This window comes from Lutra lutra, chromosome 10 (genome assembly GCF_902655055.1).
Source record: "Lutra lutra chromosome 10, mLutLut1.2, whole genome shotgun sequence".
Taxonomy (NCBI): domain Eukaryota; kingdom Metazoa; phylum Chordata; class Mammalia; order Carnivora; family Mustelidae; genus Lutra; species Lutra lutra.
Window position 1 is genome coordinate 86698503 of NC_062287.1, and position 14988 is coordinate 86713490.

At 48.0% G+C, this 14988-nt stretch overlaps 1 protein-coding gene across 1 annotated transcript in view; it reads left to right on the forward strand.

The window, feature by feature from the left end:
- The first annotated feature begins 2359 nt into the window (after positions 1-2359).
- NAT10 (N-acetyltransferase 10) overlaps positions 2360-14988 on the forward strand; it is a 38717-nt gene continuing 26088 nt past the window's right edge. The window contains exons 1-8 of the mRNA XM_047691604.1: positions 2360-2555; positions 4672-4794; positions 5135-5226; positions 9177-9348; positions 10663-10785; positions 12403-12464; positions 14123-14237; positions 14335-14442. Of these exons, the coding sequence (XP_047547560.1) occupies positions 4687-4794; positions 5135-5226; positions 9177-9348; positions 10663-10785; positions 12403-12464; positions 14123-14237; positions 14335-14442 (780 nt within the window). The 5' untranslated portion in view covers positions 2360-2555; positions 4672-4686. The remainder of the gene's footprint in view (positions 2556-4671; positions 4795-5134; positions 5227-9176; positions 9349-10662; positions 10786-12402; positions 12465-14122; positions 14238-14334; positions 14443-14988) is intronic.

Genomic DNA, 14988 nt, shown 5'->3' on the forward strand with positions numbered 1-14988 from the left:
ACAAAAATGTACCAATGCCATGATGGAGCAACGTGATTGATGACAAGTATAAAGGCCGTGACTCAGATAGGTTACGACCTAGTCAAAATGATCAGGAAAGACTTTGGTGAAAGGGATAATTGAACTAAGATTTGACGCATGAGGAGTAATTAGGCAGAGAAGTGGAGAGAAAAGTAATGTCCAAAGGTGTCATCTCCAGTGATTGAGAAGGCTGTCTGCTCAAGTGGGAGAAGTGTGGGTGTTAATAGTTAGTGGCTGAAGAAACAGGTAAAGGGTACTATAGGGGGCTTTATAGTTATGTTCCATGTTAAGTTTTGTCTCTTAACAGTTGGAAACTAAAGGGTTTCTAAACTGTGTGTATGGGGCCAGGGGTGGGTTAAAGGATGGTCACCTAATAAAATTGCCATTTAAAGAATACACAGTGCATTGTTGAGAACAAAATATATGGGGCTAGATATGTCTATTGGAGTAGCCCATGTGAGAAATTATTATAAAGTGGAGGGCGGTAGTGAATGGCTTCTACATGTTTCCTGTCTCACTGGCCACTACTCAGTAATCAGTATTCTTTGCTGGGTAATCCAGTTGTGAGACCTTGATCTCCAGCTAGAATCTTTCCTAGGTGATCTCATCTAATCCCAGGACTTTGAATACAATCACTTTAGTTCACTTCTACATACTCCTAGGTCCCAAACTCCCAAAAACTCAAGTCCTAGTCCTTAATCTCTATTTGAATGTCTTGAGTGTTCCAAATTAATCTCTTAATTAACCTGCATTCATCCATTTGCTTAGGACAAATACTTCGGCTACCATTGTTTTTTCTTTCATACCCTGTATCTAGTGCTTAAGTAACCTACATGATTCTACCTTGAAAATGTATCCTGAGTCCTCTAGCACTTCTAACCACCCCTACCACTAGCTTAGAGCAGGTAAGTACAGTAGCTTTTAATGCATGGCTGCTGCTACTCTTGCCCTTGTGCAGTGATTTTTGCACAGCAGCCAAGAAAGCCTTTTCTGAGGGCAAGTCAGATTTTGTCACTTCCCCACACTCCACTGGTTTCCCCATTACACCTAGAATTCTAAAGTTTGGTCCATGTGCATTCATTATTTGGCCTAGTTTCCTACCATTTTATTCTTGATCATTGTAGTCTGGCTATGTTGGCTGCTTTGCTACCTTGCCAATTAGGCAAATCCCATCTAGAAATCTATGTGTTACATCTTCAGCTTGGGAAGGCTTTTCACTCAAATATTTTTAATGCTTATTCTAAATTCAGGTGTTTGCTCCAGTGTCATTGCCTCATAGGCCTTCCATGGCCACCACTAAAACATATCCTTTGTCACTATTCACTTGCTGGATACTTTTTTCTTTTTTCTTTTTTTTTTGGGGGGGGATACTTTTTTCTTAATAGCACTTAATTATGCAAACTTCATGAGTGATAGGAACATTTTGGTCACCTTATCCTTTGTGTCTGGCATATTGGCATTTTTGTTGAGTGAGAAAATGGTCGATATTGGATAAATGGGTGGTGGTGATGATTACATTATAATTGTATGTGTCTTGATGGGAAGGAATTTCAGTGAGGAAGGGAAGATAAGTTGGGCTTCAGACATTTTGAATTTGAGGTATCCGAAAAATGTCAAGCAAGCAATTGGGATTTACTTGAAGGTCAACGCTCTGGCCCAAAGACAAGAATGTGTAAGAATATATATGTGGTTCTTGTGCATGGGCGAGTTTCACCTGGGAGCTGGTGGGGTGGGAGGGTGAAGGAAAAAAGGATGTTAAGTAATTTATCAAGAGCAGAGCCCCAGAGCTGGTTTTCAGAAGATCGCCATCATTTGATGGCCAGATAAAGGCCTAAAGGGAGCTTACAAAGTACCCACTCTGGTGGATGGAAAGCCTACTGAATTCCCGACAGGTCTACAGGGTCGTTTCTGCAGGTGGGGAGGGTCAAGTGAAATGAATCGGGTCTGCTGGTCGAGTTTCCTCATTTTGTCACATTAAAGTGGGAAGTTATTTTAATAAAAATCATCAAAATCGCGCACAGATCCCTGGAGTCGGTAATCTCATAAAACCAGGCTAATAAGCAATCCTGGTCCACTTGTCATGTACTGCCCCGGACCCATCTGGGAACCCGGGCTAGTCCCAGTACAGTAGCAGGGGCTGGGGGTGCGGACACCTGTATGCACATTTTCCCCTTCGAAGCCAAGGTATTTTGAGTCTGACGAGCGGCACCCCAGCCATCCGAGTAAAAATGTAATTTCCCGGCCGCGTTGTCTATTTGGGCTGCCGCTCCGCCTCCCGGGCCTCTGACGTCATCACACAGAGACCTGGTTGAGAAAGGTCCCCCGCACACGCGTGCCGTTAGTGCGCTTGCGCACGCGCCGATTTCTAGGGCCTGAGCGGGACGAGCTTCGCGGAGCAAGACCAACTCTGAAAGCTCGCAGTCCGGCATCCGCTGGGGGCAGCCCACTGCTCCCTTCTCGCTGCTGGAGTAATTCGGATTCCCCACGTGCTTCGGCTTGGCTGCTGGCTGGGATCCGCTGGGCTCGGGGCGCAGGTAGCCAACACGGGATGTCTTGGGGTGGGTGTTGAGGTCGGTGTCCATGTCTTTCTTGGGCCCAGAGGTGACCGGCTCGAGGATGAAGTCTCTGTATCCATGCAGATGCTCGGCCCTCGCCTCCTGCCTTCCCGCACGGGCGCTCCTAGATGACAGATTCCTCTTCCCGATTGGCGGCCACCCTCGGCGTGCTTCTTGAGCGCTCTCGGGGCTCGATCTCCACCTTCTAGGACCTCTTGCTAGGGGTCGGGGTGAGGGGGTGGGTGACAACACTTTCGCTTTCCGCGGAGCTTGCCCACAGTTCCTGGTATAGGCTCTGGGCATAAAACTGAGGCGCTGGGCGTTAAACCGAGTCCAGATCTTCCCATGTTTTAAACTGTTTGTCTCACCTCATTCTTTTATAGTCTTTATTCAGCAGTCACATTCAAGACTTTATTTGCTAATGCCCCTAGAACGGTAACTAGCACACAGATGCTATTTTGTTAGACCAATAGATGAATGAATGAAGAAAAGTCCTCTTTTCTCTCAGGGCCCTCTTCATCCAGTAAGCCTTCCGTGCAACTCCAGCCCAGAGTAATCTCAGACCTTCATCAGACCACTGGCTGTACTGTTACTTTTACATCCAATTTTGTCTGTCGTAAGACCGATCGCCCCTTATCTCTTTTACTTGAATATTTTCTCCAAGGAAAATGAAAGCTTCTTGAAGTCAAGCCTTTATCTGGCATTGCTTCTGGGGCTCCCCTAGTAACTAGGGCAAAAAGCAGCCCCTAATAATTAGTTATTGATTGATTAGTGTGTGATTGTTTTGTGACAGCTCAGCGGAGGTGATCGTTGAGCTGGAAAAAGCTTAGGCTTTGGAGTCTCTCTTCCTTGAGATACTTGAGTTCTTTTATATTTGCTCCTTTCCTCATGAAAAAGGAGCCATTGGTTGTAATATAGTGTTGAATATTAAGATAGAACTGCTAAAATCCACATTTGGGTTGGAAGTTAGAAGGATGGTTATGGCATAGTTAAGGCAATTGATGAACCTTATGTTTAGAAGCAGCAAGCTCTGGACTTCCTAGGTAACCTGTCATTCTTACTCTTATGTTGCAATAATATAATTGATATTCCTGATGTTTCCTTGGTGTATTTATTGTGGTAATGATGCAGTATTTTGTTATATGTAATCACAATAATTTTTAAGGTCTCTCTGTACAGACTTCAGTATGGTTTTCCCTCCCTCGAGGAGACAATTGGGACACTTTTCTTTCTTTTCTTTTTTTTTTTTTTTTTTTTAGATTTTTATTTATTTATTTGACAGAGACCTAGTGAGAGAGGGAACACAAGCAGGGGACATGGGAGAGGGAGAAGCAGGCTTCCCGCTGAGCAGGGAGCCCGATGCAGGGCTCAATCCCAGGACCCTGGGATCATGACCTGAGCTGAAGGCAGCTGCTTAATGCTTGAGCCACCCAGTTGCCCCTGGGACACATTTCATCACAATAATATTCATTGATTTCCTTTCCCTGACTTTATTAGTAATGCATATGAATTAAAAAAAAAAAAAAACAACAGAACACCAAATAACAAAAGAACAAAATAAAAACCATCTGCAGTCTCTCCATTCAGAAATAATTACATTTTGGTGTTTCCTTCTAGGTCTGTTTTCCCTATATGTTAGGTAAATGCATTTAAAAAAAGAAGGTATGCTTGGTCTTGTGATGTCTGTCTTATAAGTATCTACATCCATATCCTTAGATAATTTCTGAAAGTTATTTTGAAAAACTTTTCTTGAAAACTACCTTATTATCCTGTAAATATGCCATCATATATTTTAATCATTCTGTTTTTTGGAGCATTGTTTCTGGTTTTGGAAAAAACCTCCTTGATAGAAGTATGAATTACAGCTTCTCTTCTGACTTTCCTGCTGAGGAAACATACTCTTCACCTCCCAAGCCACAGTTTCCTAATTTTAAAAATGAAACTGACATGTTCCCTAGGGAGCAGTTGGAGAGTTAAGTAAAATGATACTTACAAATGTGCCTAGCACAACCCCTGGCCCCACAGGAGGCCACAAGCTAATGTTACCACCCAGAATCTGGTGTTCATGTACAGCTGTGTTTCCTTTCTGTTTCAGCGGTAATCGTTCACCATGCATCGAAAGAAAGTAGATAACCGAATCCGGATTCTCATTGAAAATGGAGTCACTGAACGACAAAGGTCTTTGTTTGTTGTAGTTGGAGACCGAGGAAAGGATCAGGTAGGACCTGGTCAGCACTTTCTGACTTACTTTGTGTCTTATCCTAGAGTCAACTTGTTACTGGCCGTCTGAGGTTTCCGCACATGGTAACACTAAGGTCCCTTTAACTGGTTTTCTCTGAGTAAGATGCCTAGTGAGAACCTCAGGGGGTACTGAGCATGAGGTTAAGTATGTGTGACTGGGCTTCTTGCCCCTGCCTAGGCACTGCTGGCCTTGGGACCCGGGGTGCTTTCCTGTCCTGGCCCTTGGTTTACTTTCTGGATCTTTCAAGTGAGGTCTTGGGCCTGGCAGTCTCTGAGGCCTCTTTGGGCCCTGAGATTCCGTGACTTTCTTTTGGCAGGTGGTCATACTCCATCACATGTTGTCCAAAGCAACGGTGAAGGCTCGGCCTTCAGTGCTGTGGTGTTACAAGAAAGAGCTGGGCTTTAGCAGGTAAGTTTGGCCCTTTGAATGTCCCATACCACTTACAATTCCTGCTTCTTAGTTTAGTGCCAGGCAGTGATTCCCAGATCTAGTTTTTCAGGGATCATTAGGGAGGTGCTATCTCTGAGGACACTTCCAGATATAGAAAATGATAGCACAGATGTCCTTTCTGCATTCCTGACAGTAAGTTTCGTTTATCTTATTTTATTTTATTTATTTATTTATTTTTTTTGACAGTCAGAGATCACAAGTAGGCAGAGAGGCAGGCAGAGAGAGAGAGAGGAAGGGAAGCAGGCTCCCTGCTGAGCAGAGAGCCTGATGGGGGACTCGATCACAGGACCCTGAGATCATGACCTGAGCCGAAGGCAGCGGCTTAATATCTTATTTTATTTTTTTAAAGATTTTATTTATTTATTTGACAGAGATCACAAATAGGCAGAGAGGCAGGCAGAGAGGGAGGGAGGAAGCAGGCTCCCTGCTGAGCAGAGAGCCCGATGTGGGGCCTGATCCCAGGACCCTGAGATCATGACCTGAGCCGAAGGCAGCGGCTTAATATCTTATTTTATTTTTTTAAAGATTTTATTTATTTATTTGACAGAGATCACAAATAGGCAGAGAGGCAGGCAGAGAGGGAGGGAGGAAGCAGGCTCCCTGCTGAGCAGAGAGCCCGATCCCAGGACCTGGGATCATGACCTGAGCGGAAGGCAGAGGCTTTAACCCACTGAGCCACCCAGGCGCCCCGCTGACAGTAAGTTTCAAATCCATTTCATGCTCTATAGAGGACCGCATCCCAGTGCCTTGCTTTCTGCCTCTGAATTTTTTTACTTTTCTAAGCTGATCACGCCGATCTAATGCAGATTCCTTCAGTTGCCTTTTCTCATCTCAAATTTACTCTGCATTTTCATTCTCTTTTTTGCCTTTTGTTTCTGAGGAGGATGTGCCTCATCCCATGGCCCCTGCACACCCCTATGAGCACCGCATTTCTTCTCTCACTTGTGTCGGGACCTGCATCCTCTTCCTCTGCCCCAACTCCATACCCCTTTGGAATCTGCTCCTTTTTCCTGTAAATGTGCTCAGCTCTCCAGTCTCAGGAAAAAAAAATGGTGAGCTGCCTACCCAGTTTTATCTCTCAGGCTTTCATTTTTCTCTCACGTTTATTGCTGTGAAATAGAAACCTTGTGCACTTCTAGTCACGCTCTTTTTAAACTGGCTTCTGCTTCGATCATTGTGAGCAGATTGTGCTCTGGGAAGTCCCTGGCAGCCCAACGCCTCATGCAGCAGCTTTTCTCCCTCTTTCTCCTTCCTCTCAGAGTTCTTTTTCCACTGGTTCACTGTCGTGTTTGCCGGTTGGCTCTCCTCTTATTTTTTGAAGCTGCAGTAGTTAGGACACCTGGTTGAAATTGCACACCTGCGCCACAACACACTTAGGCCCAGAGGGAGTTCCTTGAGGTCTGCACGATACCTACGGGAATGCGATGTCAGCCCTGCCTTAGCTGGTGTAGAGCCGTAGCCCAGATGCTCCCAGTGCTTGCCTGTCTCAGCTCTGCTCGGCGGCCCTGTTCTTTCCCGCTCCAGTTCCACCATCTGTGTTCTTTTGTCCCCACGGCTGGAAGAGCTGTTGAGTGTGGAGGTCCAGCAATGTTGGACCTCTGTCTTTCTCCCCAAATTCCTGTGGCAAGATGCCCATCCCTGGGCCCAAGGAGGTGGGGGTCAGTCCATCTAGTGGAAATCTGGTAGCTCAGCCTGCAATTCTGTGTCTGGAGGAGTTTGGGGTGCCAAGTCGTGTTACTTGGCAGATAACCCACTCTGTGGTCACGTCAGAGGTGCGCTCCTGTCTTGGCCTCAGTGATGCTTTCTCAGACTGCCTTATTTTTTTTTTTTTTTAAGATTTTTTATTTATTTATCAGAGAGAGAGGGAGAGAGAGCAAGCACAGGCAGACAGAATGGCAGGCAGAGGCAGAGGGAGAAGCAGGCTCCCCGCCGAGCAAGGAGCCCGATGTGGGACTCGATCCCAGGACGCTGGGATCATGACCTGAGCCGAAGGCAGCTGCTTAACCAACTGAGTCACCCAGGCGTCCCCTCAGACTGCCTTCTTGAGCAGTACTCTTTTTCTTGATCTTACCTCCTACTATTTGCCCAGTTTGCATGTGCGTTTCTGTCCTTGAGTCTCTCCTTTCTCCTTTATTCCCAAATGTGTTTGTCTCTGACGTTGACTCGGAAATGGAAGTCTCCAGCTCAGGCTGCCCTGTGCTGTGGCCACTCCTGGCATTGGTCCTGCCGCCTCTGTCTGGGATGCCACCGCCACCTCTCAGGTGTCCCCTTCTGAAATGTTCCCCACTCTTCAGGGCCTGTCTCCTTCTCCAAACTTTCCCCCAAGCCCTGGAGTCACACGTTGGGGCGCCTCTACCCTCTTTGCTGCCTTCCGTCTTCCAGTGCTGGTCACCCTCCATTCTCCCTCCCCGGGAAGATGCTCATTTGCGCCCTGGTCTTATTTTACTTCCAGGTGGTAAGTTCATTTAGTTAGGAGGCCTCGCCTGCTTATCTTTATATTTTCATATCTTCAGATGGTCTGGCATGTTAGTAGTAGGTGCTCAGGTGGTATTTGTTGAGTTGAATGCGTTGTTTAGCAGACTTAGAGCTGCTTTCAATTGTACTTAGTTCCAAAGGCTAACTTTGATTAGTTGTCTTGCTGTTCTAAAAAAAATATATATATGGCGTTCTTGTAAGAAATATGAAAAATACAGATGAATCACATAGTTGAAGATAAAAGCGCTCATAATCTCAGTACATAGGCATTGTTAGCATTTAGCTGTCTGTCACTGTGGATTGTTGTAAATTACTGTAGGTATTTTGTTGTATATATTCTTTCATAATTGGGCAGGTAAGCATTTTTAATACAGACTGAGAATAAGGCCTGTTGCCTGTCAGCAGAATGTGAAGTTTCGGGGCTTGCGTCACTGCCGTGCGGTTGGTTAACGTCAGACGGCACAGAATTAAGTGGTTCACAGTGTTCGGGGCAGATTTGCCTTTCCACCTTAACCCCTCCATCTTCACTTGTAAGACTCTCTTCTGTACCTCTTGTAGCTCTCCCAACCCGGTCTTGAGGTAACAGAACACCAGATTAGCTGATGCTTGTAAGTCATGGGCTAAGGCATGAGCCCAAAGTGACAGGGACGGTCACCTTGCCCAGTGGCCTCTTTTGCAAATGAAGAAATATGGGCCCAGAGGGAAGGCCTTTGTTCTAGCTATTCAGCTAGAGAACTGTAACATTTTCATCAGTTATAATCCTTAATTCTGGAATTGTCTTGTTTTTCTCTCTTTCTGTAGATCAAAGAGTTGAATGATAGTGGGGCGGTCAGGGATTTTAAGATAAAAGAAGTAGTTCAGGATTCCTGAGAGCTATCCAGATCCCATTCCAACCCTTATATCCTCTGTCAGGACTGTCTTAAGTCAGGGCTGCCCTTGAGGACTTGATCCCACAGTCTGGGGAAGGAAGTAGATGAATTCATTTATGAAAAATGAATAAACTACCTGTGGTCACCCTGCCTTTCTCAGGTCTTCTGGGGAATCTGGGGAATGGTACCGTGTAGTGGAAACATGGGCTTGAGACTATGGTAATGAGGTGACCAGGGTTGATTTCAAACTCTGGTCTAGCCAGATGTGAGCTTTAGGTCCTTCCATTACTTTCCTTGGGAAGTTGAGTATCTGCAGAAGGTACCAGGGCGGCATAGCTAGGCCCCCCACAGACGTACCCTGGCTCCCTCCACAGCCCATTCTCAACCTCTCTACGCTTTCCTTCACCTTTAAAGGGCGGGGTTAGCCCTGTAGTTGCCGAGTTTCCTTCACGCTCTGAAGGTCTGGGTGGGTGTTCATCGATTGGCCTGTCCCCTGCTCTCACCCTTAATAGCCTCTTTGGTTAACTGGCTCTCCTGGGGTGTGTGTGTTGGGGGTGATTGCAGTCACCGGAAGAAAAGAATGCGACAGCTCCAGAAAAAAATAAAGAACGGGACACTGAACATAAAGCAAGATGACCCCTTCGAACTGTTCGTGGCGGCTACAAATATTCGCTACTGCTACTACAACGAGACCCACAAGATCCTGGGCAATACATTCGGCATGTGTGTCCTCCAGGTGGGTGGCTTCCCCCGGCCTGGGCCTGGAGTCCGAGCACGAGCATTCCCCGTGAGAACAGCTGGGCCCTAAGGAGGAAGGCTCACCTGCCCCCTCCCCTGCACATGGTCAGTGGAACACTTGGCCACTTGCCAAAGCAGACTTGATAACTCACCCTGTATGAGAATGAACTTTTCCACTTCGGGCAGCACTTACCTCGAGACACCAGAGCTGACACAGATGCTCCGTCACAGCTGCTTCTGACCAGCTGAAGGTGAGAAAGGAAGTGCTGTGAACCCCAAGCGACCCCATGTTCCCTGGTCCTTGCTGGAACTAGCTGGAGACTGGTGAGCAGGGAGCAGTGGGATCTGTTTTCACCGAAAGGGTGGAATCCTATGTGCACTCAGGCGTTCTCCCCAGACCGCTCGATTGCCATAACCACTGGCAACACCCTCCATCCCTCTCTGTCCTTAAAATCCCCTCGCTGTCCCCCCACACAGAGAACTACCTGGTGCTTTTTTTCACTGGTATTCTCTTGCCAGCCAAGTTAATAGACGAAATTTCATGTTTTTCTTTGTTTTGAGCTCTGGTGGTCTGTGTTTTATCCTTTTATTCCTTGACACTGTGACCCTTGCATTCCCCCCAAAAAGAACACATTTAGGCTCAGATCCCCAATTTTGGTCTGTGTTTATAGTATGCATGTAATACTGTGGTAATATACGTTATAAAACGTACCTTATAAAATGGAAATTAAGAAATGAGGGAAAAAATCATGAATTGGGAGTTTCTGTTTTTTCTTTCTACCTTCCAGTGGGTTGTCCCATACTGCTGGCTTGCACCCCACCTTGGAGACGAGAAGAGAGCCTCTTCTCACCCCACGGTGGATTGGGAGCGAGTGTTCTTAGGCAGCCGCTGTTACTGGTTGCCATGAAGAAGGCTCCCTTAGGCAGTGGCTCCCCCGTGTGGCACAGTTGAGTCTTGTCAGACAGGTTCTGTCTGTGAGCACATCAGAAAATGCGTGTGAGGGATTTGTGAAATCCAAGTGCAAATCAATGAAAGTGGGAGGATTTCTTCCCAAATAGGCTTTTGTCTGAGATTCTTAGACACACTTGACATACAAAACCAGGCACCCCTTTTCTCCAGGGCTGGGCTCGCTTCTCTGCCCATCAGGAAGGGGTGGGTGTATGTGTGTCCACACTGGTGAATTGGGTGGGGGCCATGGTCTTGGGTTTGTGTTCTGAAGCCCTCCTCCTACTCTATCACCTGACTCTTAGTTGAGCTTCCCTGGGGGTGCTCTTGGCATGACCAGCCCTATCCAAGGTCTCCTTCTTCCAGGATTTTGAAGCTTTAACTCCAAACTTGCTGGCCAGAACTGTGGAAACGGTGGAAGGTGGCGGGCTGGTGGTCATCCTCCTACGGACCATGAATTCACTGAAGCAGTTGTACACGATGAGCATGGTAGGTGTGTGGTTTGTAACCGAACTCAGGCGGTTCAGACCAAGCTGTGTTTTTGCTGTTGGCCACTTTCTTTAAAGAACTTCCGTTGAGCAGTTCCAGTGAGCGGTGGCACAAGCTGGTAACTTTTCGACTGCCAGTAATGAGGACGTCACTGTGGAGAAATGCAGTGGCCCCGACTGTGACTTAGACTCTGAATTTCACATTTGATTTTGGGTATTTGCGGATTTCTACGCCAGTGAGATTCGGGTGAGATGCAGCTGTTCCGTAGTTCCATTTCAGGAGTGGTATTCTGCAGAGAGCCGTGCCGGTGCCTCATTCGTGTATTGCAAAAAAGGGACCACGCACAGACATCCTCACCAGTCCTCATCCTTGTGGATGATGAGGGAACATTGCCAGTTCCACCCCCAGTTTGGCAAGAGCTTTGACTGTGGAAAGGGTAGTTTCCATCCAGAGCCAAGGTCATGGTTAGGAGTGGGACTGTGTCTCAGTGGATGCAGAGCTGTCAGTAATACCCCGTCATATTGCCATGTGGATGTTCTTAGTTCTTAGGTTTTCAGTCATGCCCATGATCCTACTCGGGAATGGAGTTAGGATTAGCCTCAGGCTTTCACGAGCTGTGTTTCTACGGTGACCTGGACTTTCCTCAAACCTTAGTGGCTGCTTCCTGTCACCACTGCTCTTCCCATCACCTTCCTCTGTGGCCCCTCTGGCTTCCTCGGGTGTCCTGAGAGGCCCATGCATTTGCTGTGGCCACTGGGATATCGCAGGGCCCTCTTCCTTAGCACATTCAAGTCCTTGCTCAAACACCGCCTCCTCAGCGTGGTCTTTCCTCACCCCCTGTTTGGAATGCGTGACCTGCTTTGTTTTTCTTCAGAACATTGGCCAGCTACCTGAAGTTACATATTTATTTGTTTATTGTCTGACTTCCTGTGCTAGTCTCTAAACTTCATGGGATCAGGGACTTTGTTCTCCTTGCTGGTACGCTCCCAGATGCTGGGAGAGTGGCCGGCATTTAGTAAGCACTCGTTAAATGCTTAAATGTGAATGAATGAATGACCTTGTGCCCATGTCAGTTTGTTTGTCCTTCTGCCCCCTTACCTATGGCTGTCTGCTCCTCACCTCAGAGGGCCTTCCCTCTCTGCTGCAGGTAAGTAGCCGCCCCCGCCATTTGCTATCACTGCATCCTGGTTTTCATTTGTAGCATTGGCCAGAATTTTACTCATTTGTTTCCCTCCAACCATCAGACCGTAGGCCTCATGGGAACGGAGGCCATGCTTCGTTAAACACCAGTGTATAGCCAGCGTGTCTGGCACACGGTTGGCATGTACGTTTTATTGAATGAAGACATTTTATGGTGCTGGATAAAATGTGGAAAAACGCCAAAGTTGAGATGAGGGGAAGTTTATTGTCGTAAAAAAACACTACACTGAGAGTTTGCCGATCCCCGTTCCAGCAAGGAGCGGTCCGACCCTTGAGCATAGCAGATCGCGTAGGGGTGGATTTCCAGCAGCCGCTCTGGCGCCTCTTATCCCAGGGCTGCTTGTTACGTCTGTGCAGAGACCCAGAGCCCCAGCGATACTGTGGGATGTCTTTGTTCACGGATGTTGTCTCTTTCAGGACGTGCATTCAAGATACAGGACTGAGGCCCATCAGGATGTGGTGGGAAGATTTAATGAGAGGTACGTCTGAGGCACATTCCTCGGGCCCTTAATTGTGAGGAGCCGTGGCGGGAAACATATTTTTGTCTTGGACCCAGCGGAAAGCTGCGCTCTTGTCCGAGGGCAGGTGGCACGGGTGCAGAGTGGTGAGAGCCCGGACAGCAGCGGTGGTTGGGAAGCCAACTGGAAGCAGTGAAAGTGAGTGGGGGGCTAGGGCTTGAACCAAGTCCTCCTCCTCTCTGGCTTCTCACTTACTCTTCTGTCAAAGGGGTAATTTGTCTGGGTCACCGTTTCCCAAAATGTGTTTCACAGAATGTTAGTATTTTGAGAGGGACTTGATGTCAAAAGGGTTTCTGGCCAGTTGTATCTGGGAAATGCTGATAGAGTTTGTCCTGTGTGAAGATTCACGTTGGCCTGTTGTAGCCTCTGGAAGTCTTGCAGCAGCAGGGACCTATTTAACTGATCGTTTCCCAGATTTATTTGACCACAGAGCCCTTTCTTAGGGAGCACTGGTTAGCAGCCTGTGAAACTCCATAGGAAGCTGTGGCCTGGGTCAGTGGTCCTCGTCTAGAGCAGTCTTGCTCACTGGGGACATGTGGCAGTGTCTGGAAACATTTCTATTGTCATGACTTGGGGGACACTGTTGGACGGGTGGGGGACGCTGCCGGCGTCTAGTGAGTAGAAGCCAGGGATACTGCTGACCAGCCTGAGGTGAACAGAACAGCCCCACAACAAAGAGTCTGAAATGTTGCTCGTGCTGAGGTTTAGAAGGCCTGGCCTCGAAACTTGGGGCCTTTCTAGTTTTCATCGTCTCTGGTGCTTTCACTCAGTAGACGGATTAGGTTGGGAGCTGGCCGCCTGCTGCCAGATGGAACAGAAGGAAGCCTGTGACAGGAGCCTGTGAGGCTCGCTCCTTGTGCAGGGGGAGGCCCTCGAATTCTCTAGCCAAACACATGTTTTCCTACACTCAGGAGCGTTGGTGTTAATTTCTTGAGGGAGCTTTTCTGTCTTCTCCCTTGTCTTTATTTTTTCCTCGTGGCAGAAGGTAAATTCGTTCATGTATGGGTTTGTTTCCCTGTGTGACTGGTGATCATTTATGGGGTGGGTTTGGAGCTCCCCACTGAAGGATGGCCTGAGACAGCTCGGTCTTTAAAGGGTGAGCGTGAGAGGGTGTGGGAAGAGCCGTGTGACACAGGGAGCAGTGACGGTTGTGCACAGTAGGAGTGCTTACAACCTGTCTCTCGAGACAGTTCTGGGTGTTCTTGTTTGCTGTATAAAGCACGTTTGGGGGCGCCTGGGTGGCTCAGTCTGTTAAGCTTCTGCCTTCTGCTCAGATCATGATCTTGGGGCCCTGGGATGGAGCCCCACACCGGGCTCCCTGCTCCACAGGGAGGCTGCTTTGCCCTCTGTCCTCTCCCACTGCCTTTTCTGTCTTGCTCACTCTCTCTCAAATGAGTAAATAAAACCTTAAAAAACAACAACAACAAAAAAACACGATCAGGTGCCTTGTAGAGGAAGCTCAGAATCCTCTTGCCCTGCCCTCCAACTGTGTTTTGGCTTTCTGTTGCTTTCTTAGAGCTGTGCGGGCCAAATGACTTTCCTGAAGAAAAGCCACACCTTTGTTATGTAGGCACTGCCCTCCTTCCCCCCCAACACCTCATGACCGTTTTGTTCCTCAGATTTATCCTCTCTCTGGCCTCTTGTAAGAAGTGTCTCGTCATCGATGACCAGCTCAGCATCCTGCCCATCTCGTCGCACGCTGCCAGCATTGAGGCCCTACCTCCCCGGACCCCGGTGAGTCAGCCAGCCGGCCAGGAGTCAGGCCGAGGCCGTGTTTTCTGTGGAGACCCTCCCGTGGCAGTGGCAAACCTTCTCCTCTCCTCTCTGGCAGGAGGAGAGTCTTGGTCCTTCTGACCTGGAGCTGAAGGAGTTGAAGGAGAGCCTACAGGACACCCAGCCGGTGGGCGTGTTGGTGGATTGCTGCAGGACCCTCGACCAGGTGAGTGTGGCATTCCGAGCTTCCCCGCGCCAGGATGGACAGTGCAGAGGAAAAGAGAACGTGCAGAAAGCTACAGAAGCCACACTTGGACAAGTCAGGACAAATCAGGACTTGGATCCTCCTGGGGAAGGGACCTTTTCTCTTGCTTTAACTTGTGCAGGAACATCAGGGCTAGTCTCTGTCTTCTGCGTTCATAACAGGTCCAGGCATTACCTCCCCCTCCACCCCAAGTCATCAGTTCTGGGAGTAGAGGGTCTGGGGCTGTGCTGGGGGAGATGGATTGAATTTAAAGAGGAACCTCCCCAGCACTTTTTCCAAAAGAGGGTGATATATCTGTATTCTTCCATTTTAGTTAGGTTTTAATGACATAAAGATTTTGCTTCCGCTTTGTGTAGAAGTGAGAGGAGAGCCTGAGGCCCCTTGTGCCCTGGTTCCAGAGTGAGGTCTGATGGGGCCCTGTGTGGTGGTGTGGCTAGGTGGGCTGGGAGGGAGCTTCCAGGACGCATTTCTATGCACACCAAGGTGATCAGGGCTGGCACCCTCAGC